Raw genomic sequence first — 25,441 nt, forward strand, 5'->3', positions numbered from 1 at the left:
CTGGGGATAAAGCGAATGAGTGTGGATTATCTTATGAGGATGTGTAGGATTTGGGTGACTGATTTTGACGAGCTTATTTTGGATGATTGAAATACGTAAAAGTTGTAATGATTTTTTTAAGGCAACGTTTAACCATAGGATCATTCCTTGGTATAATTTCAAAATTGTTATCACAATTTGTTCATTATTAAATAACAAGATATTGGTCCTTATCTAATGCTACCAAACTAGTACTTTAAATTGAGATTTAAAAGACCTTAAATATTTTCACGTGCTGTAAATTCCTATCTATAGAGATTTATTTTCAACTTTAAATACATAGCACTAAAGCCGCAAGGGACAGATCAAATGCACAATATTAAATTGTCGTGTGCTTCTCGCACATTTTCTCCATGGAATAGCTCTTTTTCTGACAATTTTCTGCTACGGGAAGCGAAAACATTAAGGCATATATCAGATGATCCGAAGCCATATTTATGAAATGGTCACACGACAATGATTGCGATCATAGGATAGAATTTTTTTTTTCGTGGCATACAATTTTGGAATTCATCTTTTTATTTCAAGTTTTCAAAGTACAATATGAAGCAAATACTTGAAAATATTTTTATTTTCTGTACGCATTTTGGATCCCGGTCAAATGGTGTTTGTATTCATGTATGTCTATTTCACGATGGACAGCCTGGCAGCATTGTTTAAAACTAGTTTACATGCTGGTTATAATTAACATAGGCATAGGTTTCTAGACATTTCTTTCTCCAAACCATAGGCTCGGATGTTTCGCTGATAATTTTTCCGTCATTAAATAATTTCATCCGGCTTTTTTTGCGGAACACCACGTCTCGAGTGTGCTTGATAGCGTCGGTTTTGTGTGAACATGGTTTTGTTCAGAGCGATTGTTACACCTTCGATATGGTCGTTGTACCCATTCTTGCTCTTTCGTCTGCTGATGACCTTAGAGGTGGTTAAGCCAAGAAGAAGAAGAAGAAAAAGACCAATTTATCTATTATGTCTTGTCTGAATGGATACCATATATCTTCTTCTTTGATTCTACGAACTCGAAAGTTGTTAGCTTGCCATTACTGGCTTTTCTTGACTTCGTTTTATCCATAGCTTTGTAATCTGCACAGGGAGACGAGGATCAAATTGGATTCGATCCTGGCTTATGAAGATCGGCGCCGCTACCACCTTTAGAGGTTGTTTGTAGTAGAAGTACTGGACAACTGGATCGATTCGCCGAGGCTACCAGCTGACCTTACGTCCCACCGAGATCGCTCCGAGCAAGATCGCCTTCCTTCCGCTCGAATAGCCGTACCCGATTTGGCGCCTCTGATGTTTTTTTTTATGTAAGTGTCGTGTATTCGCGTCGTTTTAAACTGTATTCGCGGTTGCGACCTACTCAATGCTAATTTGTTTGGTTTCGAAATTCATTTGCACTTTTTTTGTAATTCCGGTTCAAGAGGGCCTCCATTGTATGGGGATCAAGGTGGTCCGTTGAATTCAATAAAAAGAACTAACAAAATAAGAAAACCGGATATATCTTTAACGTACAAACTGACAAACGAATAGCACACCATTTTCAAACAGAAAGCGTCCATTAAATCCCGTGTGAAACTGAGCATCCAGAATAAAAAAGGGACCTACTCAATTTTATTTATGTTGTATGTTGCTACATTTTTTGAAATTTAAACGAACCTGAGATGTAAAACATTCACGTTAATTTGAATGAATTAATTTGGAGTCCATAACAATCTACAGGTTCGAGTAATGGCAGACTATTTAAATACGTGGTATCAACAAATCTAGGAAACCTTTTGATGGCCGGAGTGACCTTACAAAGTTGTAAAGTCAAAAAGCAGAGGAATAACCTATAGAAATAGACAGAATTGGCAGATTATGGTGTACCTGTGGTGTAGGAGACAGCGGTGCCGGTCTTCAAACGGCAGGACCGGGGTTCAAATCCCTTCCGGACCGTCCCCCCGTAGTGAGGATTGACTAACCAACGACGTGGTATCGGCAGTCTAGTAAGCTATTACGACAGACGGTCAAGCCGTCCATCGTCCATCGTACGTCAAGAAGAAGAAGAAGACGATATCGGCAGAATTTTGACATCTTGACTACTTGGAAATCCTTAATTGGAGTTTTCAAAAAATTGAACTGTTTATCGGTTTGATCTCAATCCGTCCAATTGCCTAAAAATGATGATTTTGGCTCATTTTCTATTGACTTTGCTAGGGTATGTTATGATTCTAACCAGCTCTCAAAAAGTGGTCTCAAAACGAGGAAATTTTACAAACATGAGTTTTGTTCTTCGTGGCTTAACGTCTTTCTAGGTCACGCCGGCCATTGCATGGCTTACTAGACTTTCCGATACCACGTAATTGAATAGTCAGTCCTCACTACAGGGGGATTGCCCGGATAAGATTTGAACCCCGGTCTTGCCGTCTGTCGCCACCTCATGAGTGAGAACGCTAAATTTACAGTTGAGAGTTTAGTTTAGTGCAAAAATAATAAACCAACAGTATTTTACGATCAATTTTAACGACTATCAGTATGAGGGTGCAGTATTAACTTTAAAATAAAATGAATGTGCGAAAGAAATTATTAATGAAAACAAAATTTATAACCACTTAAACGTTTTCAAAATGGAAAAAGTAAAAATTAATGCTGATTCTATAAACACAATACCGGACCAAATAGATTTAAAAACTCTCTTCCAGGCAAACATTTGACCAGCTTTGATGTTTCTCCACCCTTTACAAACAACAAGTAATACAAAGATTTTATTATGATCAGCAATGTTTGGAAAACTGTTTCACATTTTTACTGTGGCATGGTGGGGCATTGAAACAACTGTTTTAAAAACCGCCTACGGCTACGGTGTTTAATCTTCAAAGTGAACCTTTATTACTCTGCTGTTGATGCTGCTGCTGCCTTTACTTTTGCTGATTGTTTGCTTGTGCAATGCTGGCTTTAACTAAAACAAGCTCTTCGCCTAAGCCTACGTGTATTCTATGTGCCGCTGCTCGCAACTCTTCTAATAATAAAGATCGTGCAAACTTCTTCACTTCGTGTGGAGGAGAAAAATAAATCTGCCGTCTTTCCTGCTGACGCTTCGCTCTTGCTTCCCTTTTTTTTCGTCTCCTTGCCCCTTATATTGGGGAGTCAGCCGAGGCCCAGACTGGCCGCTAATTTATACATCCCTTTCCGACAATGAACGGCCATAAAGGTTCGTGTTTGCAACGTTCGCCTTCCAGCGCATCGGCACGGCGGTAGGCCAGGTTCAGGGATGTGTCAGTATACAAAAGATGAAGACATTGCTCAAGGTACGTATCTCGCCCCTTCGTGGTTGGGGTTGGTGGTGGTCAGTATGGAAAAATTTTACCCATTTGCACGCATACCCGTTGGTTTATACTTTCCACCGGGTTGTCGTTTGATGGCCCCGAGACAGGAGTAATAACTTCTCCAGGGACACGACGGTTGTCCGGTGAAGAGGAAGTGCAATAAAATCGGTTTTCACGCGAAATGTGTCACACTTTTAACACGGCACGGCCTGCTACGGGCAGGTTAAGGTCGACCGAAAGTATTCCTGGAGGAAACTATGAAATTTATTTGCTATTTATTGAAAAAAGCCGCATAATAAATCAAATTTTTCACTTTTAATAAGAAACACAAGAAACAAGGTTTTCATCTGATCGCGTAACACGATCGCATCAATGTTTACACAAATGCATTCCATTGCGGCGCTAAAGCCCACATGTGAAAGTTTAATTACATTATCCATCCTTCTGTACGGATCTTTCTCATCCCAGCACTAATTAAAATAACGTTGTGACATAAAGTTTATTTAGTGATTAATACATTTCGCGCTGTGGTGCGAGAAAATACCGAAACACTGATCTACATCCGCATCAAGAACAGTCCCAGTGGTGTGCGTGTATTGAAAAGTGGCGCGCGTAGGTGGGAAACTCCAAACGAAACCCCGAAACAGAACGATCGACCGGGCAAGGTGATGAAAAGCGTATTCACCCCATTAACACACTCGCGTTGGCGCACGGCGTGTCGGTGCGATGATCGTGGAGGTTACTGAGGTTTTGTTTTCTTTTTAGTTTTTCTTTTTTTTTGCATAAATTTCCACTTCAACTACAACCGGGCAGTGGGAACGATCATGCCAGACAGAATGGTGGTGAATAGCAGCAGATGGTTGAATTTTTGGTTTTGTTGCCCTCATCTGATGGTTTTCTGTGTTTACATTGAAAATTACTCGTTTTTGAACAGATCTTAGCGTCATTTATCTTATTCATTTCGGTCGTTCGGTTAGCGATTTGTATACTACTCATAAGCATCTTTAAAGAAGGATTTAACTTCAAAGAATCATGAGTATCGATGTGATACGAATGTAAACAGTCGAGTTGTTTGTAATTGTTCAACTTTTTCCTTTCACTCTTGTATTGTCTTTTTAGTGTTCAGGATGGTATTTTTCATTCGACAGGTACAACTCAACAGTGCAGTCGTCAACTGATTGCATAAATCATCTGGTAGCATTCCAAAGAGAAAAATAAATTGCTCGTCGAAGGAAGAGGGAAGGACCGAGTGTGACATTTAGGAACCTTTAAATTACCAATTTACTTGTGCACTTCACCTCCGATACATCATACACAGCTGCAGCTTGTCTGCTACACACGGAAACACATGGTTGCAGCTAAATAAACAAAAACCGATTGCCGAAGCTTGATTCTTCTCCCAACCCAGCGCGATGAGTAACGGACCGCAGTCTTTTGGCCACTAGCCGACCGCCAACCGCCAACGAAAAAATAAACGCCACAACACGATCCTCTAGCGAACGGCACAGCCAAACGGTCTGGGAATAGCGCACGAGGGAGTTACCGACCAGTCGGGTATTATGACGCTGTGAAGTGATGATTTGTGTGGTAATGAAAGGACGGCGTCCAGCTACGTTGCCCTAGCATCTTATGCTAATTTTTCCCAGAATTTGAACGCTTCTTTAAAGCGGAAAAATAAATAAATTCATCAGATTTCTTCGTTCTTCGAACCGGGAAAGACACTATCATACTAACAGACAGATAAATAAGCAAACAAAATGATAGAAAAGATTGTAAGTTGGTGATTGTTTGGCAGAAGATGGTACGGGAAAATCGATAAGAGCATTATTGATTGATTGTGGAAATTGTAAAATCGGTTATGCTGGAGCCATGAAATACTTGACTTTAGTTCATTGGGATACTAATCAATCTCTTTCTATTGACAGTAAAGACCGGTGCTTCGGAAGGTGAAATGTTTTAATTTGCACTTACCCAATTAAAAATGGGATTGCCCACGTAGTTTTAATGTAATGAAAAGTCGTTTTGAGTACAAAAAAGAATCTAATCCCACTTTTGTTTCTTCGGTGCTCATTGCGCAACTGATACTTTTTATAAAGTATCAGTATTAATACAACTCATCTCCGAATACAGATGTACGGTTAGATAAAATTTTCCATGCGTTTTCATGAAACTTAAATCCTTTCTTTTAAGATAAACAGCTTCCAATGATGCTTAATAATTGATTAGCAATTGAATTAATTTGCTACTTTAGGACAGACGTTTAAAATAAAAATACTCACTCAGCACATACCGTAGTTGATATTTTATATTTATTAAATACATAGTCCATCGGAATACGGCTTAACTAGACGCTATTAAGCACAGTACATATATTGGATGCTATTTATACTATAAAATAAATCTCAGATGTTCTCTGAGTGCTGCTATACTCATATAATAATCAAAAATCTCAGACAATATGTTTAATTCTTTGGTCATTGATAATATGGGGTCCTTTGTACCGTTGCGTGATCTTAGCGTTTTTCTAGAATCTCTTTTAAAAATCTGTTGGTTTCGTGTTGCTGGTCTTGTAACGTTCAAGCTATTTTTTCTAATATGTCAGGGGCATCAATAGTGCAGCTCAAAATGCTTTACTGCTCTTTGGTGCGGTCGGTTGTAGAATATGCTTCAGTTGGATGGTGGCCATGCCATGCGCTGCTAGGCCAAAAGTCATTAAAACAGCGAAACTGCAACGCCTGGAGGCTGTTTATTGCGGGACTACTGGACAACCGGATCGATTCGCTGGGGCCACTATCTGGCCTTAGTCTGTACGTCCCTCCGAGATCGCGCTGCGTAAGATCGATGCTCGACGTAGAGGATCGCCATACCCGATTTGACGCCTCTGATCCGTTTTTATGTATGTGCCGTGAATTCAATGTCGTCTGTCATCATCACCAACCGGACATGGGGTCATACTGTTGTATAAAATTAAATTTAGTTTCTAATATAATTCCAGTTCCCGTATTTCGTTTTTCCATACTTGCAATTGTCCGTTTATAAAATAACACAGGAATAGGATTATTGAATGTTTGGCACATTCATGCTAAAAAATTGGATAAACATTGGAAATTGAATGGAACATGATTAAGGTACGAATCGTGTTCAAAACATCTCACAGCATCTTTTGCATCCTTATGTTTACTAATGTACTCATTTGTCTACCTATTTATCAGGCATTACGACTGCTAGACGACCTTGTGCTACAGCGAATATCTCGATATCTTTCACGGTCGAAACAACACATTCATTCCTATTCAATTGTAGCCTACCACTCCTCCTATGTCCGTTTGGAAGGCTCAAAATGAATTTGCGGGTTGAGTAGCCCGGTGCCATTCACTAGCTCATTACTCACTAGCGAAATCACGTTAAATTAATAAGGTTAATAAAAACATGTCCTTCCCGGATCAAAAATTTTTTAAGTGGAGAAGTTTCCTCAGGCTCTAGTTTGACCAGTAGGCAGTCAGTACCCTTATACATATCTCAACATCTATGTTCCGTATGTACCCAAAATAAACGAAATGTCGGACGACTTCAAAGATTAGTTTACAACCATCGGTTTCGTCTTGGCCTCGTCAAACTCTAACCCGAGGTTGCTCGATCCTTTGGCAAGATTTTGCTATTTTTTCTTTTACTTCTTAGCTGAGCAAAGGATGGTTTGCTAGGATAAAGAGACTAAAATTATGTGTAAATTGTGATTTCGATCTGAAGGATATCTAAATTAACTTATGAAAAATGTTCCCGGAAATTTCCACCACCGAGTCTCGGATGGCTTTCATCTGCAACCGTCAGGTTAACAGTCCTGGCAAATTACCCCGAGAGTGTCCTTGGCGTTAGAAAAGGGTCCTCAGAATTTTCCGTCCACCTTCCATTTATGTGTATGTTATTGGTCTTTCTTGACAGTCTTCGGTGTGAATCAAATGATCGTCAGTGAGACTAAATATTTTATTTAAAATATATGGAATGTTCTAACAGTATCTAGGAGCTGATAGAGAACTTCTTCTCCTAAAAAAGGCACTACCACTTAGATAAGTTATGTCCTGCCAATATCTGGATTCCTTGACTTGGTTTTATCGATGGCAGTGGTAGATTAACCTATGTGCGGAGTTAGTGACTTATAGGCGCGTCGCCGATTAGAGAACCACTTTAGTCTTGAAATGATTAAACCAAATAAATTTTCTAAATTCTGTCCCATTGCTTCCAATATATTGTTGATGAACAATATACCGAGCAGGTGGCTAGGATAGGCCCATTTGCAGGCCCATGACGGAATGGATGTTGGATCCCATAACCATGAAGTAGCGGGGCTTTATCAAAATCAAAAGTATTGTGGCGGGGTGCAAAAGTAACCCACAATCCGGGACCTCTTTATCCTCGTAACCAAAGACCCCCTTCCTCACCTCTCCACCAGGGGGTGGAGAGGTGGGGGAGGGGGTTCTTTCTTTCGATGGAGGTGCTTCCCTTGCCCGCGAGGCCCCCAGATCAGTTAAGCACCTCTCTCCGGCTAGTTTTTAGTTTTTCATTCAACCAGAGTTAAAGTTCAGCTACGAACCCTGCAGATCAGCACATCCATATCACAGTGGTAGGTGTATGTTGAAACGATGAACAAAAATTATTTAATAAAATAAAAATTTACCACATGCTACGTCCTGCATGCCAAAAGAACAAAAAAATATGAAAATTTTTGGGTTTTTTTTTTGTAAATAAAATAAACCTATAATTGAAAAATCTTTCCTGATGTCCGTCATACCTTCCAGAGTGTTTTGTTTATTTTCTTCATTATCTACCAAACTGTCCACACAAGCAAAAAACATTTCGTGTTGATTGCATTGCAGTGAAGGCGCGCGTACACATCCCAGCAGTGAAAAGTGTGATGTTGCGATAGGCGGAAAAGATATTGCTTTTGCGTGAAATACGCCTCCAAAAAAACGGCCAAAGCTCCACGATCACATCTGCTTCAACCATACGGCCGTCCCCAGTATTTTGGTGTGAGAATTTTACTATTTCGTGTTCAGATCGAGATCGGACCAGAGTAGCACATCTCTCCTTCTCCCCATTCCAAGCACTCTCCCCCGTTGCGCGTTGCGTGGCGTCTTCGGTCCATCCGTGCGTGCGTGCTTTCGTGTCATGCGTACGAATCGAATGTTTGTGTCGTGTCTCGTCCATCGTTCATCGTCATACCGCAAGTGAAAGTCGACGGTTGCTTTGGAACGAAAGACTGTATTCTCGATGGACGTTCCGTTTGGCTGTACGAGCTGAAGCTTGGCGCAGGCACAGGCGCACAATTTTGTAGTAGCGCCTCAACAAGTGTGTGTGTATAATACGTACGAAAATCAAAACAATCGCGACCAGTCGCGGTTCGGAGTGTGATAAATTCTGGGGTTTCCATTGCTTGTAGCAGATACAGCATAGGTGAGCTCATCATTATACTTTTTACAACTCGTCATGAGGTAGAATCGCCTTGGATATAACAAATTAGGTGCCATTATGGAGGAGAGCAAGATTTATGACATCAGCATCAGCAGCAAGTGCGCGACAAGAACGTTTTACCTTGTTTGAGTCATAACTCTTGCGTTTAGTTTGTGTGTTGGTGCGTATACATGTTCTCCGATTAGGCAAAAAAAAAGGGGAGTTACAAAAGGGAAATCATCTGGTACATGTTTTAACTCGATTTGAAACTGAAAGTGCTTATCGACCATTGGCGAAGTTATGCCGGCGTGCTGATGATTCAATTTAATCCCTATTATTAAATTAGGGCCACCCACGACTGTTTGCGAGCCGTGTTGGTCTGTGTGCGTTTGTAAGTTTAAATTTAATGTGTGCCCAAGAAGTAGGTGATTGAGTGAAAAACCGCACCTAGTCCCAGAATAAAATATAGCGCGTAAGGCCACATTATCAAATGGTTGCTAAACGATGACAGGTGGTTTGGTGACTTCTCGCTCAAGGTCGATCTTTGGGCGAGTTGAATGTTATGTCCCAGAGCTCTCTGTCTTTAATCCAAACAAACCTTCAGGGCCGTTTCGAATGTGACGTGCGTAATGCACACCACAGCTAGACCCCAGAAGCGTGGCCACCCTTCGAAATCGGTGGGTTCGCGCTTCGTATGCTTTCACTTTACTCCTATCGATTAGTGGCGTTTGGTACCAGTTTTTACCAACCAAAAACGTTTGCCAGCAAGATATTGATATCTTTTAACCATTTCCTTTTTTTACCGTTCATCTCCGTAGATCGATCCAGCGGCCACCCAACGTGCGGCATCACCGAAACCAAACTCCAAACCGTGTTGGGTATTATTAGAACGGGAGCAGCAAAACATGAGTGAATTCACGCAAACCGCCACCGTGACGCAGCAGCAAACGGTCGTCCAGCCGTACATACGGTACGACCCGGAGTACGTGCGGACCATCCCGGGCATCGTGAAGATTGTGTGCATCGTGCTCAATCTCATCGGGTTCATCTGCATCGAGTTCTCGTACTTCAGCTACAGGCCCCAAGGTTCCTTCTTCAACACGGTCGCGATGCTTGGCTTTTGGTTTAGCGGCATCATGCTGGTGTTTTATTTGTTTCACGTTTGTGAAAAGTTTCATAAAATCCCCTGGTTAAAAATAGAACTGTACTTTTGTGCCGCCTGGGCGGCCATGTACATGATAGCGTCCTCGGTGGCAGCCGCAACCAGCATCGAAGCGTTTCAGGCAGCAGCGGTAAGAACGATTGAACAGTGACAGCATCCACGAGCAATGAGATTTACATTAACAATCGTCCTTATTTCTGCAGTTCTTCGGTTACTGCGCCATGGTCGCGTACGGTGTGGATGCGTTTTTGAAGTTCAAATCTGTCCGTGCTGGAGAAATCGCACAAGGATCACGAACCGTCCATGTACAGCAGCAGCAGCAGACGGTTTCGACGCTTACCGCATAGGACAGGGGCGAATAATTAGCTGCAAAGTGTTTACAAAGTCTCCCCGGTGATTTTCACTCCTTAATAATCGATCTATTGGGCAATTTATTTCAAAAAGTGCTAGTGCAAATCCGATTAACGCACACAAACACTTAGCGCCCAGTACGAACTTTTAATGTAGATTTTAATGTCTTTTTACCCGTGTAACGTGTAAACTGTTGTTATCAGTATCCTTTCCCTGCAATCAAAAGCTATGGAGCTGCGACGTTTCGAGCTTTGGAACAATCCGTTTAGTTGTTCCGATTGTTTGTTCATATTAATAGCACGTAGTAATGTTTTTTTTTGTTTGTGATGGAACCGTCTTTTTAATCTAACAACGTGAACTACCACCTCAATCGTCAACGACACCGCCTTACAATCGTCATGAAAAAGGATAGCTTTGCCGATCGGGCGTGTATATGTATATGTATTTATCAACGGAAAACGAAGTTGCACCAGAAATTCTCTAACCGAATCTTGTAGTGTCCTTGGAAGGGCTTTTTGGCAGGATGTGTGGACACATTTTTAAGCAAACGCGTGAAACTCATTTTATTTGCCTGGGTGTGCATTATTTATAATATTTGCATATTTGTAGACTCAATGTGCTTACACACGATCGGAACGGGTAACTACTGCAGATGTTTAGTGAAAATCACGCTGTAGGAAACCCGTTTTTCTGAATAAACTTTACACTGAAGTTTACAAAGTTTAGAAAACATTTTGGTGTTATTGCTTGGCTTCAAAAGAAAGAAATGAGATTGAACAAAAAGTTTGCAACGGTTAATTTTCAAATCTTGAAACACTGCAGTACACAACTCGTAGATATAAATGCTTAATCGCGCATTTGTAAGCTAGCAGCTGTCAAGACGGGAGAATTTTGTTGACAAACTTTGGCGGATTACGAGTTTCTCCGTCGTAACACGATACAAAGCACTGGGTGGTAGAAAAACGGCCCGGAATGTACATTTTCATCACAAAATGGTAAGTTATTTTAACTAATCCGAACAATCAATCAATTTTCTCTTATTCCTATCCAACGCTTATTTCAGTACGTACCGATCTTCGGTCCCAGGCACACTGCTTTTCCGCCGGATGATCAGTTCATCCGAAGTGGCGACCGCTCTACGGCCTTTCTATTTTGCCGTACACCCGGATCTATTCGGACGCTATCCACAGCAAAGGCAGGTGAATGAAGACTCACTAAAGCTACTCAGTGCCCATCTGGAATCGTTGCTCAGTCAGAAACGGATACTTCCCTCGACTCCCCGGACGCTTCCATTCTATATACGCGCATCGAATGCGCCGCAAGATCGGGGTACATTTAATCTCGTGAAGGTGCCACTGGAGCGTACAGTCGACACAAAGCTGGTGTTACGAAAAATACTCGAATCCTGCAATCTATCGACGGAGTTTGTCGATAAGATGCCTGCTGCTAAACATAGCTCACTGTCTTCCGCGGCTTCCAGCACACACGAGGACGGTTTTCAACAGCAGTATCAGCAATCCTTTTACTACCGGAAACGTTCGGAGTACAATTTCGGCAAAGACGAGGAAGCTGACAATCAGGATGACTCGCCGTTCGAGAAGGAGTTTGATCTGTTCCAATTTAGGATCAAGAAAGTGCGCGAAAACGAAACACTCAAGTGTGTGTCCCCGTTGGTACAAATTTAAACTTGATCGAGTTATATAATAAGTCTGTTTTCGTTTCTAACTGGTAAAGGAAATGGCTTCGGAAGCAAGTAGTAACGGCAACGGTACGCACGAAAGCCGTCCAGGAACTGCAGGAAGAGGTTGAGAAGCTGCGGGAGGATGTAACGAAACGGTTGGGATTGCGTGAAATAATTTACGACTGCGGCTGGAACGTGGAACACTTTCGCGGTTGCTTAAAGAGCCTGGAAAAGCTTGCGGAACTGCATCCGGGAGCGTTAGATGGGTTGAAGGATCGAACGGTTGTGTTTGCCGCGTTCACGGGCGTCAGCCTTGAAGGGCATGTGATGCTATTTACCGGCGATGTACAGCGAAATTGGTTGGAAGTGAGACTGAAATCAATTACCAGCCCTATCGAAAGCAGATTTTACATTTTTTCTCTTTGGTTTCCTTTAGCTAATCAAGACAATCGATAAACACGATAGTTACCTGAGGAAATTACCTGCATACGAGTATGCGCTCTCGCAAGTGCTTCGCAATATTCGCATTGGACGGCGAAAGTTTATGCCAAAAGCGCAAGCCATGGCGTACGCATCGCATCTACGCAAAATAACGACCGCACTGTTGGATTATCTTGGCAAATCAAAGTTTCCAACATCATGGCCCATGGATCTGTCCCAGTTCGAGCTGGTGGTCGAATCGGAAGCTGGCCCACTAATGGTAAGCCCTACCGGGCAGCTAATCGTACCGGCAACGTGTCCCGGTTCGTTGCTGGTAGACTTCCTGACCAACCACCTGGCGGAAGCGCTCGAAAAGCAAAGTTCGTACGATCGTCAGAAACACATCGAGCGCGACCTGCACGCACGCTGTGTGGCACAATTTCGGTTGCTATCCCTTACGAAGGATGATTCTGTTACGCCAGATCGAATGATCGAGTGCCTGGAGAAACTGTTAGCAAAAGGATTGAAAGATGGTCTAGAGCTGGCCGATTTGAATCTTACCATTACGACGTACTACTCCGTACTGACCGATGGCACGGTATGCATACCATGGGACTGGAAGCAATAGAGAGCTGGGGATAGGAGTCAATTAAAAGTTTGAACGTTAATTTGCGTGTTGAACCGGTGTGCCATGTAAGAGATTCTTAGGTTGAAACAGTTTTCCGAGAAACGAAAAAACGCGGGTTTTTTAGTGTGTAACAATTAGGTAGGGTAATCGTGTAGAATGAACGAAGACAATATAATAAAAATGGTGAAATAAAAAGAAAATATAAAACTCAAGTAAACCGAACTCGTGTGTTTGTTGTTTTGTTATAACCTGTACATCTCGATGTACGGCTCTACCACGTGGAGCTCATTTATTTAGAATTGTTTTAGTTTCTAACACAAAAACTAATCCAGATAGGACTCTGATGTGTAAGGGCGGTCATACGCATCGGGGTTCGGTTGCTCGTAAACCGGAGAGAGGGCCTTGCCGCGGTGATTGAAGGTGTAAAACGAAGGAATGTTCGACAGAGTTTCCCATGATTTGGCCTGTAAATCGACGGCAGCACGGATTTCCTTGAAATCGCCCACAACTTGCAGTATGTTGTAGATGATAAAAACCAAACTGGCAATCGCTTGAAATATTATCTGTATTGCAGGAAGATAGAATTGTTTAGAACAACAAACCATGTAAAAAAGCACAATTCTCTTACATCGATCGGTAGCTGGGTGAATTCCTGTTCCGTGATCCGAAGATATGACCGGTCTGAAAAGAGGTTGAAAAGAAGGATGTGTAGCAAGGATGTTTGTATCTATGACCGGAGGAGGAACACTTACGTTGGGCGGCAGAATATGCTGCGTGGAGTAGGGACAGGAAGCCAATTGCAATTTGAATTTTATTAAAAATTGCCATGATGGTGGTGGCCGCAAGAAAGAGAAAAATTGGCAATTTGTTTACAACTGAGAAATGACAGGAAAGTGGGAGGTCTATTGGTTTTCTGAATGTCATGATTTCTAACAAAAAGATTGTTAAAAAATTAACAGAAAATAATTCAAGCAAAATGCATCAATTATTTTAAAAATCGGAATACATGTTTTATGAAATTTGCTTTGAACTTCTTAATAAAAATACTCTCTGAATAGGACCATGAAACACAAAAAAATGATAGAAAAATGCAAACCAAACACTTCGGAGTCCGTACCCGTGTACACGCCGCTTAAGTCCAAAAATGACAGTTGGAAAAATCGGTCGAGCAGCCGTTTTCGGGCAGCCAGCAAACCTCGAGCACAAAACTGCCCGATCGCCACAGTACGAAATTGATGGCGAATCGAGAAAGAAGCAAAAGGAGAGAAAATAGTTCCAAGTGAAAAAATTATATTTCCCAGCGAAAATTACAACCGAGCAAACGAAGCGGAATCATATAAAAGGTAACGAAAATCGCACATAAATGTTAGGGTATTAGTTTATCGTACGGGGAAGGTGCTATACTTTGGTAAAGACACGTTTTTTCGTTCGACAAAAAAATGGTCGACTTCACACAGCGGCGGGTGCTGCTGCTGCTGATTCGGCTTCGGTTTGTAAATGGCAGCCGTCATATTGCCTGCTACGTTGAGGAGCCGAAGCACGGGTTTTTGGACAAAGTGCGACGTAACGCTTGAGGTTTTTTAGGGCTTTTCGTCGTCACCGGCGAAGGTCATATTTCTTTACAAGGGTTTGTTGGCCTTCGGGTGTGGGGATTATTGATAAAGGGAAGCAGAATTGTTGAGCCAAAGTATGGTGATTTTCGTTTTTTTGGTTGGGTTCATTGTGAGTTACTCAAGAGAAAGTTCCGCTACCTGGTGCAGCAAGCAGCAGGGTTCGTAATGGTGGACCGAAGATTATGGGCGGCTTGGTTGTAGCTTCCGAGCGGAAGTCTTTAACATGTTCTGTATGATTAAATGATGCACTTAATATTTTACAAATTTCGTAAAGTAATGACTAACGTTGTAGTATTGAAAGTTAGTCACAGTCAGAATCAAAGAAAGAGGTAGAATAGGTAGACGGAGGATGGATTTCTGTGACGTGGTGATGGTTAATTTTTGTATCACCTCTTCCTGGTGAACAGTCGCTTTAACAACACCCTCATAAGTTGGGATAGTTCAAGCGACAGAAGTGGTCCGATCGTCATGTAGTTCGCAAAAAAAGGTCCAGCATCCATGTTGGCTTGGCAACACACTCTTGAAGATATTGGGTGAGTGCATAACCTCACTTTTCGACGCGGTACAACAGAGCAATCGTTCGGAGGGATAAACGCCAGGCAATCGATATCTTATGCGAAATACGCAGTGAAGATATATTATCATAAAGGTATATTGTAGGATTCATTTTAATGAACATCCAACTATCAAAGACTTACGGAGTAGCGCAGGAGCGTTCCGTAGAGAGTATTGTTGAAATGTGAGGTTGTGTTTGCTTGCTTCAACCCCTTGTGTATGTGGTGGCGTTGACTTTGTTCGGTCGAGTACGTAGCGTACACATTCTCTCACACACTGATAGGTGGTGGTAGATGAGGCAAAGGAAATAAAACATTCGAATCGCGGATTTAAGCGAAATAGTGGGTCAGCAGCGAAGCGGTAGTTCCCTTCGCGGGGACTGCCGAAGCAGGATGATAGACACGCGAAACGCGCAAAGCTTTCTCGATGTGAAATGTGGAAAGGTGCGCGACACAACACAACCATCATTGCAATGGTGGATCGTCGCACCATACAGACACACATACACGCACTTTCGGTATCTAAAGTGGGTCCGTATTTGCCAAACTCGGATCTGCCATTAATAAAAATGTTTAAAAATGGTGGAAAAATTTACGGCCATAGTACTTATGAATTTCGTACTTTCCGCTTTTACACTTGGGTAGGGCACAGGTAGAGGAACCACTTTTTTAATTCTTTTGGTAATGAATATTCGTAATGTAAAAACAGAAACAAACGACAAATACGCGGGTGGCACTCTTGGTGGTTTCAAAAGTGAAAGCCTTTTTTTTATTTTTTGATGCCGACCAATATGATTAAATAAAACATCATCACATTGCAATGAAGTGGTGGAGCATGCCGCTACAGGTTGCTATGGAAGTAATTAAAAATGCAACGCCATTGTGATTTTTTTCAACGATTATTTTGTTATTTCGAAACGAGTTAACCAAATACTAATATTAATGTTTTCCGCGCTCACATATGCTCTATTTTCCTTTGCAGCGAATTATCCTGAAACGGTGAATACGAATCAAGTGAATATTCTGATACAAGAAACTCACGTCCCTCTCGGAAGGATAAGGAAGCATCCGGAATTCGAGCAAGAAAGCATAGCAGTGTGCGATCGGCGAGCAAAGGAAGAAAAATCACCCTACCGCTTAAAGCGAGCGTGTGTGCGTGCGTGTGTGGCTGTGTGTACGCGAAAACAATTCAGTAGATTATAAAGAAAATTACCATTCGTGTCCTGGAAAGTAAAATTCCATTTCTGGATCGTGCGGTGTCGATCAACCGAGTGTGCCACACAACACTAACCGAACCACGTCGGCGACGACTTTCTTGTCCAATTTTTGGTGCTACCACACAAGCAAATAAGCTTCCGCTGAGTCGCAACTCGAACTAAAGGAGCCAAATCCTTTGGTGTTGGTGCAATTTCTTCCAGTTCGGTGAATAGTTTTCTGCGACGGAACACGATTCTATTGTAGGAGACTAGTTCCAAACAACTCTTAACATTAGTGTGCAATTTTGTACAATATACAACACACAAACACGAAATCAGATTTCTCATTCGAACACAAAAAAGCGGTAAAAAGTGAAGTCGTGTCAAAGTGTGTGTGATCGTAAATAGTTACGTGCGCGTGCGAGTTAGAAAAAAAAAACTTTCAAATTCGTTGAACAAACCTCCACGTGAAAACGGGCTACGAAAAAAATTAGCTACCCACAAGAACAACATTAAGTGAATACGCGGTGAGAATAAAAGACTTTTTTTAATTTATTACGTTAGTAAGAAGCGCTAGATGTGTGAAGGTCGGTTGTACCGTGCTAAAGGTGTAAACAAGGATTGGTTTCAAACGAGCAGTTGAAGCGAACAAGTATTGGCTGGTAATAATCACCCGTAAATACACATACGTATACACAACGCGGAAAAAGCAAGCGAATCGTCTAATCGTACGAAATTCCAGCGAATCACGTTGCATTGCATCGACGACGGCGATCGCGAGGAACCGAAGACGGTACAAAGCACAGGCGAGCAGATGCTACCATTGCTTAGCTAACACGACGGAACAGTGATTAAAGATTAAAGCAACAAAAATTGTGAATATTAGATTTGTAGTGGATTTAGCATAAGTGTGGAGAGGAGCGGTACAAGGTGAAAACTAATTATAAGTGAAAGAGAGGAGACGCCAATACTCATCCTTACTACACGAAAAAAAAAACCACCCGCGAAACCCAAGGCAGTGGTTAATGTGGAGGACACCTTACTGTAAAATATTGCTCTACTACTGCTGCAGAGAAGAAGAAAGTCATATGTTTTTTGGTTTATCTGTTTTAAACTAAAATTACCAGCGAACACACGCGTAAATAGTCTTATTTGTATAGAGAGCGAAAGATCCAAGTGTGGTGTGTGTTTGTGGAGCACAAATAGGAGAATTTCTATAGTTTTCGGAAGGTAAAGAGCAAGTAAGAAGAGCAAAAATCAACTCATCAGCGTCATGATGACTGAAACGTTGAATTCGAATAATCATCTCAGCCAGAAAGGGTAAGTGTTTGTGTTTGTGTGTGCGAATATACGGCGTTGTTTCTAGTTTGAGTATCAATTAAATAATCTTTTTCCTTCTTGCAGCGAGAACAACAAAGTTGGTGACATGGGATGGAAGGCCAAACTTAAAATACCGCCCAAAGATACTAGAGTTAAGACTAGTGTAAGTATAGAGTAATCGCTTTATTCGATCCGAAGAATGTATTGAGCTATTTGTTTGAACTACTTGTTTAAATTCGAACATTTCCTCTCACTCTTTTATAGGATGTTACTGATACCCGAGGAAACGAGTTTGAGGAGTTTTGCCTGAAACGGCCACTACTAATGGGCATCTTTGAGAAGGGTTGGGAGAAACCATCCCCAATCCAAGAAGCGGCCATACCGATCGCCCTGGTCGGTAAGGACATATTGGCGAGAGCGAAGAACGGTACCGGCAAGACGGGCGCGTACAGCATCCCTGTACTGGAGCAGGTCGATCCGACCAAGGACTACATCCAGGCCCTAATCATAGTGCCGACGCGCGAGCTGGCCCTGCAGACGTCACAGATCTGCATCGAGTTAGCGAAGCACATGAACATTCGCGTCATGGTGACAACTGGTGGAACGAACCTGAAGGACGATATCATGAGAATTTATCAGAAAGGTAGGGTCTGCTTGTTTGTTTTAGAGTTTATGGGTTTAATAATTTCGTGCTTTCGTTTCTGTCGTTTTCTTTGCTCCCTCGCCACTGACATATATATACAGTACAAGTGATCATTGCCACGCCCGGTCGTATCCTCGATCTCATGGACAAAGAGGTGGCTAACATGTCCCAGTGCCGGATGCTAGTATTAGACGAGGCAGATAAGCTGCTGTCGCAGGATTTTAAAGGCATGCTGGATCATGTCATTATGAGATTGCCAAAAGAGCGCCAGATTCTGCTGTTCTCCGCGACATTCCCACTGAGCGTGAAGAACTTTATGGAGAAGCATCTGCGCGATCCGTACGAGATCAATCTGATGGAGGAGCTGACTCTGAAGGGTGTCACGCAGTACTATGCATTCGTGCAGGAACGCCAGAAGGTGCACTGTCTAAATACGCTCTTCTCGAAGCTGCAGATCAACCAGTCGATCATCTTCTGCAATTCGACGCAGCGTGTCGAATTGCTGGCGAAAAAGATTACCGAGCTGGGCTACTGCTGCTATTATATCCACGCCCGCATGCAGCAGGCCCACCGGAACCGTGTGTTCCACGATTTCCGTTCGGGTCTGTGCCGAAATTTGGTGTGCTCCGATCTCTTCACTCGTGGTATCGACGTACAGGCTGTGAATGTTGTAATTAATTTTGATTTCCCTAAGATGGCAGAAACCTACCTGCACAGAATCGGTAGATCCGGACGTTTCGGACATTTGGGTAAGTACATTGCAAATATTTTTACATTCGTTCGAGGGAGGAGGATCCGAGTTGGGGCACCGACAAACCGACTTGGTACTTGCGTTACAAAAGTGTCCAACATGAAGTAACTGTCAGTTTCAAATGAGCAAATCTTTTCTGTCAAAGACGACTCTGTTGACGTCTGATTAGGTAAGTTTTAGTACAAAAAATTAGGGAAAAAATGCATAAAAATCATTTAACATGTTTGTTAACCAAAAAGTCATACATGAGAAGGGGATAAATTACAGTCCATGTATAGATGGAGTCTGTTAACTGCCCTAATCGTAGCCCGGACAGTTTCGCGTCTTTGTCAAAGTAGAGAAGTAATCGATTCATTTTAAAGAGAGAGCGTGCTAGCCTTTAGCATATTTCTATTCGAAATATGGAGGCCAACTATTAAAGCCCAAGTTTGTTGAAAATGTCACGTCGGTTCGTCGGTGGTTGGGCTTCGGATAATGTTGTAATTCTTAGTTTGATTTGATTTTCAAAAAAAAAAATTTTTTTAAATTTTGATACACAAATAACGTTGGAACGATATTAATCGTTGTGTACTGATCACAGGTATCGCCATCAATCTAATCACCTATGAGGATCGTTTCGATCTTCACCGCATTGAGAAGGAGCTGGGCACGGAAATTAAGCCCATCCCGAAGGTGATCGATCCGGCATTGTACGTACCGCGGCCGGATGATCCGAACAGCGCGCAAGAGGAGCAAAACGTTAGTAAATAAGTAAGGAAAGCTGCGTGCGGTGATGGGGCTATATAGTGTGATACAGAGAGTGCGAATAGCGCCATGCAAAAAGGAAAGAGGGAATGGAAAAAGAAGCAACTATGAAATCAGAATGTGTCAATGTTTAAAAAATTAATAGTGGAAGGGAGAGAGAGGGGGAGAGATGTGGTGCGTGGCTGGATTAGGGAGGGGTAAAAACGAATGGACCGGAGAAGAGAAATGGGGATGAAGTGTGTGTGTGTGTGTGTACAAAACCTAAATAGCAACAGCAGCAACAGCCAAAAGTAAAGTCGAGGAAATTTTTGATGAGCTAGCAGAGCGCAATCTAATGTAAGATTTTCGTGGTGGAAGGTAATCAAGCAAATTGTACAGCAGCAGGTGGCGCAGCACACTATGTGCAGAATATTGTGCACATTGAACATGAAATAACGAGGACATTTTACACTATCCTAAACTACGTCACGAAAATCCATTGCATCATGGCGGAAAAGAGAAAAAAGCATTGAATACGTCACACCATATTACCGAAAAACAAAACACTTAGTAATTCAAATCAGGACAGAAAATCCGTTAGAATATGTTCATTGTTTGTTGAACAGTTTTGTCGCAATGCGTGAAAATTTTTCTCGTTTTGTGATGCCCTTTCTGTTGGTTTGGCGTGGAAAAAGATATGATCTTTTATCACGACCATAAGAAGGCCTGAATAATTCGTTCTTGCTGCGGAATGTTAAAAATTCTGTCGGATGAGGGGCGCACATTTCATAATGAAAAAAGGAATTGTGTTATAAAAGTGAACATTATAGGATCAATTGTGTGTGAGTGTGCTTCTTCTTCTGCACCGTAAGCTCGAGCCATGTGTGATAATCAGGCTTGATTCTTCCATGCGACGCAAAAGAAATGGCGCAAACCAATGGATGTTCTTCAGTTGGCACCCTACCTCTTGTGTTAAACTGGACTACGTTTGACACGGTAGACAATCGTTTAATTTCCGGGGCTTTATGTGGCGTGCGGGTAAACGATCACACATACTCAAACGACTGCGATACTAATTTTTACGAATCGACCTTTTCTATCGATGTTTGGGCGTAAAAATAGCATTTGGACAGCAGGAAATCGCAGCATAAGATATAGTAGCAACTGTATACATACACTTATGATCATTCTCCCAGGTATAAAGGATTTAGAAACAGTCCAGTTTGAAGCGTTACCCTACCATCACCAAAATAATCCTACCCCACACCACCTTAGAAAACATCATTCTCTCTCTTCTCCGTTAAACGTTGTCTTTGACTCTCCCGCATTCGGCACCGAGAGATCATTATTCATTATCATACATTATCAGCAAATACACAACAACACAGGAAAGAAGAGAGCGCAGAAAGGTTGGTAGCTTTTCAGAGAGAAATGGCAAAAGAGGGTAATTTTTGGGGAAGAATAGTAGGGGGAAGTAGGTGTGAAAAGCAGGAAGTATGAAGAGCTCTTGTGCACCACATACTGAAAAGAATTATGTGTGCACATAACTCGGAGGCATCGGAAAATAGGTACGAAGAGCAAAACAGATCTTGAATTTTAGCATGTGATGAGATATATAGCGTGAACTGTAAAGATTTGCGTTAACGTGAAGTCTGGTGGTCGTAAGAATGCGTTGATTGGGCAACGGGCTAGAATCGAATACACAACAAAGCAAACAGAACCACCAGATGGATGTGTGGAAAAGTAATCGGAATCGTGTGTTTGATAAGATTATGTTGAGCTCCGGAAGGTGTTCGTGCGTGTGTGAGGCCTCTAGAAGAATAGCTTGGAGGGAAGGTTACTTTCTCCGATTTGTTTTGAACCTTTTTGTTTGTATTATGATAATTATATTTGATTTTCTCGTATCGATCATATGCACTGCATATGGGGCGGAGGAAATACACGTCGGTACGCGGTCTATGTTGAACTTGAAGTTGTGTTAACTTCGATCCAGGATTCGGAAATAATGTATCTGTGCTTGAGTGTGTGTTCGTGTGTTTGTGTATGCATGCGTGTGAGTGTGTTATTTGTGCGAATGGAGAAAACAAAAATCTGTAGGAAAGCTTATCTGCTAGTGCGTACTACTGCGTAGCACGCTGCAGCAGAATCTATTCACTGCGGACGGTATGGTTGGGTTTTACAGATATGGTTGAGAGAACACAATTTATACATGGAAAAATGGGGTGACTTTAAAATCGGCAAATTATACTACTGGGGGATAATACAAATAGATGGGACTTCCTGAATTCCCCACCCCCAAAAAGCACAATGAAGAAGATCTACCACAAAATATTCATCATTGTTTTTGTTTTCTAGTACAGTTTAAAGCAAATCCAAACTTTGGGAAAATGTTGAGTTGCAAAAACAGGCTCAAACGAGAAGTTAATTTTGGTAACGCACTGGAACAAAAAAGAAAGCATGAACGTATGAAGGTGGCGAAATAAGCGTTTAGAAATGTGTGTGCGGATGGGAAATATTGGGAACAGGTGGAAAATATAATGTATATATTAAATAGGCTAATATAGTGATTACAACACAACTGTAAAGTACAGAAGTCGGGAGAACAGCAACAATCTGCAATAATGCCTACGATGCAGCAGAAACGCCACATATTGTAAAACAGATATGAGATGGGAGACGGTACGACAAACGGGGGAACGAAAGATAGACTGATGTGCTACTGAAGAATCAATACAAAGCAAGGATGATTGATTTACTACGGCATGGAACAATCTGTGAAGTGAAATCGAGGATCGGTAGGAAGTAGAATGTTGCACAATAATGTCTTTTGTTGCGTCTTTGTCAACACAACAAAGAACGAGACGAAACAATGGGTGTAATATTGTGGGAACAGTGTTTGTGTTTGTGTGTCAAGGACTATTATTTTAATGCGCGCAACAGGATTACAAATAGACGGATTTGATTTGATTTGATTTGATGCAACAGGACCTTACTTGCAACACGGACGCATTTGAGAGGTAGTGTCGTACCCTGCAAAAAATAGCAAAAAAAAAGCCTATTAAAGCTCTAACCTAAGTTAAGGAAACCGGAGAGCGCACGTACATTTGATCGCAACACGATTCGGACGCCTTTTATGTTTCTCTCGATTGACTAGCCACATACTTATTGTGCAGAACGACTAAAAACTGCATCTAACGCATCAAATAGCTCTGATAAATAGTTAGCAACTTAACTTGATAAGGAGCAACATGGGTACGGTAGGAAAGCAGCTTGAAATCGTGCGACACAAGTGTTAGCTTTGACTGTGAGGAGATACATTGCGAACGAATTGCGAGTAACAGAGACTGAGAAGATTTCTCGAGCGCAAGAAAACTTGTTCCCTGAAGTTGCAGTTGTCGACTTTTTTTCCTAATGTAATGGCTTTTTTTGTTTTGCATCAAACAAATCAACTAAATCCTTTTGCTGTATTATCCAGTCAGCCGAGCTATTGGAATTGTAGTCGGGCTAGAAAACAACAGCCGACGAGCAGTAGTGTGAAAGAGTTTAGCTATATCAGGGAAATCCAGCAAATAACACAACTGAAAAGAAGATCAGAATAGGAACAGATATATCAGGTATGACGTGAAAAAAAATGGAACTGCGATGAATGTTTTACACACAACAAATCCCTCAAAAAAGAGATTTGAATGCTTCTCTTAAAGTTTCGAGAGAGTTAAAAATTCATTTCTACTTTGACATGTTTCTTCGATTCGCTATCAGTGTTCGGTACAGAATTTTGGATTCTAGAACGTCTCTAACTGCAGAATTTTACGTCTCAAATGAGCGAGAGAGAGAGAGAGAGAGAGAGAGAGAGAGAGAGAGAGGGAGGGGAGGGGGGGGACAAAAGAATTATAGGAAATTAATTTAGATTAATCGTGGATTAGAATGAATGTAGAAGTATGGTCAAGGATGAATGGATTTTAAGGGATGAGTAGGTGATGAATCTGTGCGTAAGATGATGTGAAAGGATTTGGAATGTTTGTTGTGACCATAGGTAGAGTGAATGTATAATTTTAGCGAATGAGAGGACGTATGCATGGGTAACAGTGTGGTGTGTTTTTTTTTTACTTTAAACAGTTAGAAAAATGGAACAAAAGTTAAACAGAATAGATGGGAGAGGCTGTTGGATTTCGCAAAGTCGAATCCATAACGCTCTCCGTGTTGGACTGTGCCATCTCTTTATTTTGTATAACTCCATTGGTCGAGAAGATACATTTTCTTAACATCTAAAACGATGCGTGTCTCCTTAGGAAAGCAGAACGAACCAAAGCTTTTCGAACGTATTAATCGTTTTATAAACATCAACTCAGAAGGGGAACGCGCACGTTTCGAAAAGGAATCTTCGATTGGAAAAATGCATCTTCTACCAAAACTGGGAAACATTGTTGCTTGCTGTGGCTAGTCGAAGATAACATTGTAAAAAAAATGCTATGTCATGATGGTGATAATCTTGAAATTGTCCGGATGTTGCTTCATGGAGAAGAGCAAATTTTTTATGAGGAGCATGTTAAAATGGATGCTTCTCTTTTCATCGATAGGACTTCCCGTTGCTTTTAGTGGTGTCCTATCTGGTTGGGTGAACGAAGCTAGAGCGGGAGGAATATCAATCTGGTAGTGAAATATGGTAAACACACATTTACATTGAGACGAACGAGAACCATACGCACGATGGAATGACAAAGAACGAAGTAGAAGGACGAACAACAACAGCAAACAATTACTTCAACGTACCTGCATTTTACACGAAGACAATTAAGAAATGAAGACATGTCTCCTGAAATCAAGGCCGGAAGATGAGAATGTTCAGAACATTTTGCGTGCTGTGTGTAGGGAAAGGATTTTTTTTTTGGATAAGAGTACTGTTATTTCGTTATGCTGGTGAAAAAACGCACGAGAAATCAAAACTATGTTAGAACAAGCATTGCAAAGATATAAGTAGACGTGAGAGAAACGATCCACTATTATCGATGTCCGTCAGATATCTTCCAATAGATTCCGGTTAACGATCCGGTGAATAGAATTAAAGAATTTTATCACCAGCTTATTTGGCCATTGCTAATTTGATTCAATGTGCAGCATACATTTCAATTCGGGCGTATTATTTTCTTCTGTTCTGGCTGTAAAGCCGTTATCGGTCCTTGTGGCTTATCTGGCTTAAACTACTGTCTTACTATGTATGGCGGCTTTCCATGGTTCGCAACTAGTCGGATGGGTATATGGCCTCTTGAGATTCGATCTCGGATATGTTAAGCTGTTTGAAGCGATCGGGTTGCACTTGTTTTCTTATCAAGTTCTTTTTGATTTTTCAAAAGTGTCTTTTAGTGGTCTATAGACAGCGAGGATTTAAGGTTAGAAAAGTTACCGTAACAGGAGACGGTTAGCTATTAGAGTAACAGTGATAAATGTGAGTTCCGTACCTATATTACTCCAGACATATACGAACTAGTAATATTCGCGCCAACTATCAACTATCAAATCGAAGATTCCTCACAAATCAAAGCTATTTTTTCCTTAACGTAGGTCAATCCTCACCCTTGGGCTGTTCTCCAGTATTCAAAGTCTCAAGTACAC

At 41.6% G+C, this 25,441-nt stretch overlaps 5 protein-coding genes across 6 annotated transcripts in view; 3 read left to right on the forward strand and 2 right to left on the reverse strand.

The window, feature by feature from the left end:
- Window positions 1–19,874, forward strand: part of LOC126564702 (ATP-dependent RNA helicase me31b) — a 515,322-nt gene extending 495,448 nt beyond the window's left edge. The window contains exons 2-6 of one of the 2 annotated variants that reach the window (XM_050221791.1): window positions 17,637–17,714; window positions 17,799–17,877; window positions 17,979–18,357; window positions 18,459–19,106; window positions 19,689–19,874. In XM_050221791.1, the coding sequence (XP_050077748.1) occupies window positions 17,668–17,714; window positions 17,799–17,877; window positions 17,979–18,357; window positions 18,459–19,106; window positions 19,689–19,858 (1,323 nt within the window). In that variant the 5' untranslated portion in view covers window positions 17,637–17,667 and the 3' untranslated portion in view covers window positions 19,859–19,874. The remainder of the gene's footprint in view (window positions 1–17,636; window positions 17,715–17,798; window positions 17,878–17,978; window positions 18,358–18,458; window positions 19,107–19,688) is intronic. The other variant, XM_050221792.1, reaches the window with a different exon arrangement.
- The window catches only part of LOC126564302 (neutral and basic amino acid transport protein rBAT-like), a 535,179-nt gene that overhangs the window by 29,828 nt on the left and 479,910 nt on the right, over window positions 1–25,441 (reverse strand). The window lies entirely within an intron of this gene.
- On the forward strand, window positions 9,663–10,335 carry LOC126565485 (CKLF-like MARVEL transmembrane domain-containing protein 4). Its single transcript, XM_050222665.1, has 2 exons — window positions 9,663–10,081; window positions 10,155–10,335. The coding sequence occupies exons 1-2, from the start codon at window positions 9,695–9,697 to the stop codon at window positions 10,296–10,298; spliced, it is 531 nt and encodes a 176-aa protein (XP_050078622.1). The 5' UTR covers window positions 9,663–9,694; the 3' UTR covers window positions 10,299–10,335.
- Window positions 11,208–13,031, forward strand: LOC126564521 (T-cell activation inhibitor, mitochondrial). Its single transcript, XM_050221592.1, has 4 exons — window positions 11,208–11,297; window positions 11,366–11,959; window positions 12,037–12,349; window positions 12,420–13,031. The coding sequence occupies exons 1-4, from the start codon at window positions 11,275–11,277 to the stop codon at window positions 13,029–13,031; spliced, it is 1,542 nt and encodes a 513-aa protein (XP_050077549.1). The 5' UTR covers window positions 11,208–11,274.
- Window positions 13,351–13,924, reverse strand: LOC126565633 (ER membrane protein complex subunit 5). Its single transcript, XM_050222830.1, has 3 exons — window positions 13,784–13,924; window positions 13,660–13,712; window positions 13,351–13,594 (listed from the first exon to the last, which is right to left on the reverse strand). Exons 1-3 carry the CDS (start codon window positions 13,857–13,859, stop codon window positions 13,355–13,357), a joined length of 369 nt encoding a protein of 122 aa, XP_050078787.1. The 5' UTR covers window positions 13,860–13,924; the 3' UTR covers window positions 13,351–13,354.

This window comes from Anopheles maculipalpis, chromosome 3RL, assembly GCF_943734695.1.
Source record: "Anopheles maculipalpis chromosome 3RL, idAnoMacuDA_375_x, whole genome shotgun sequence".
Taxonomy (NCBI): domain Eukaryota; kingdom Metazoa; phylum Arthropoda; class Insecta; order Diptera; family Culicidae; genus Anopheles; species Anopheles maculipalpis.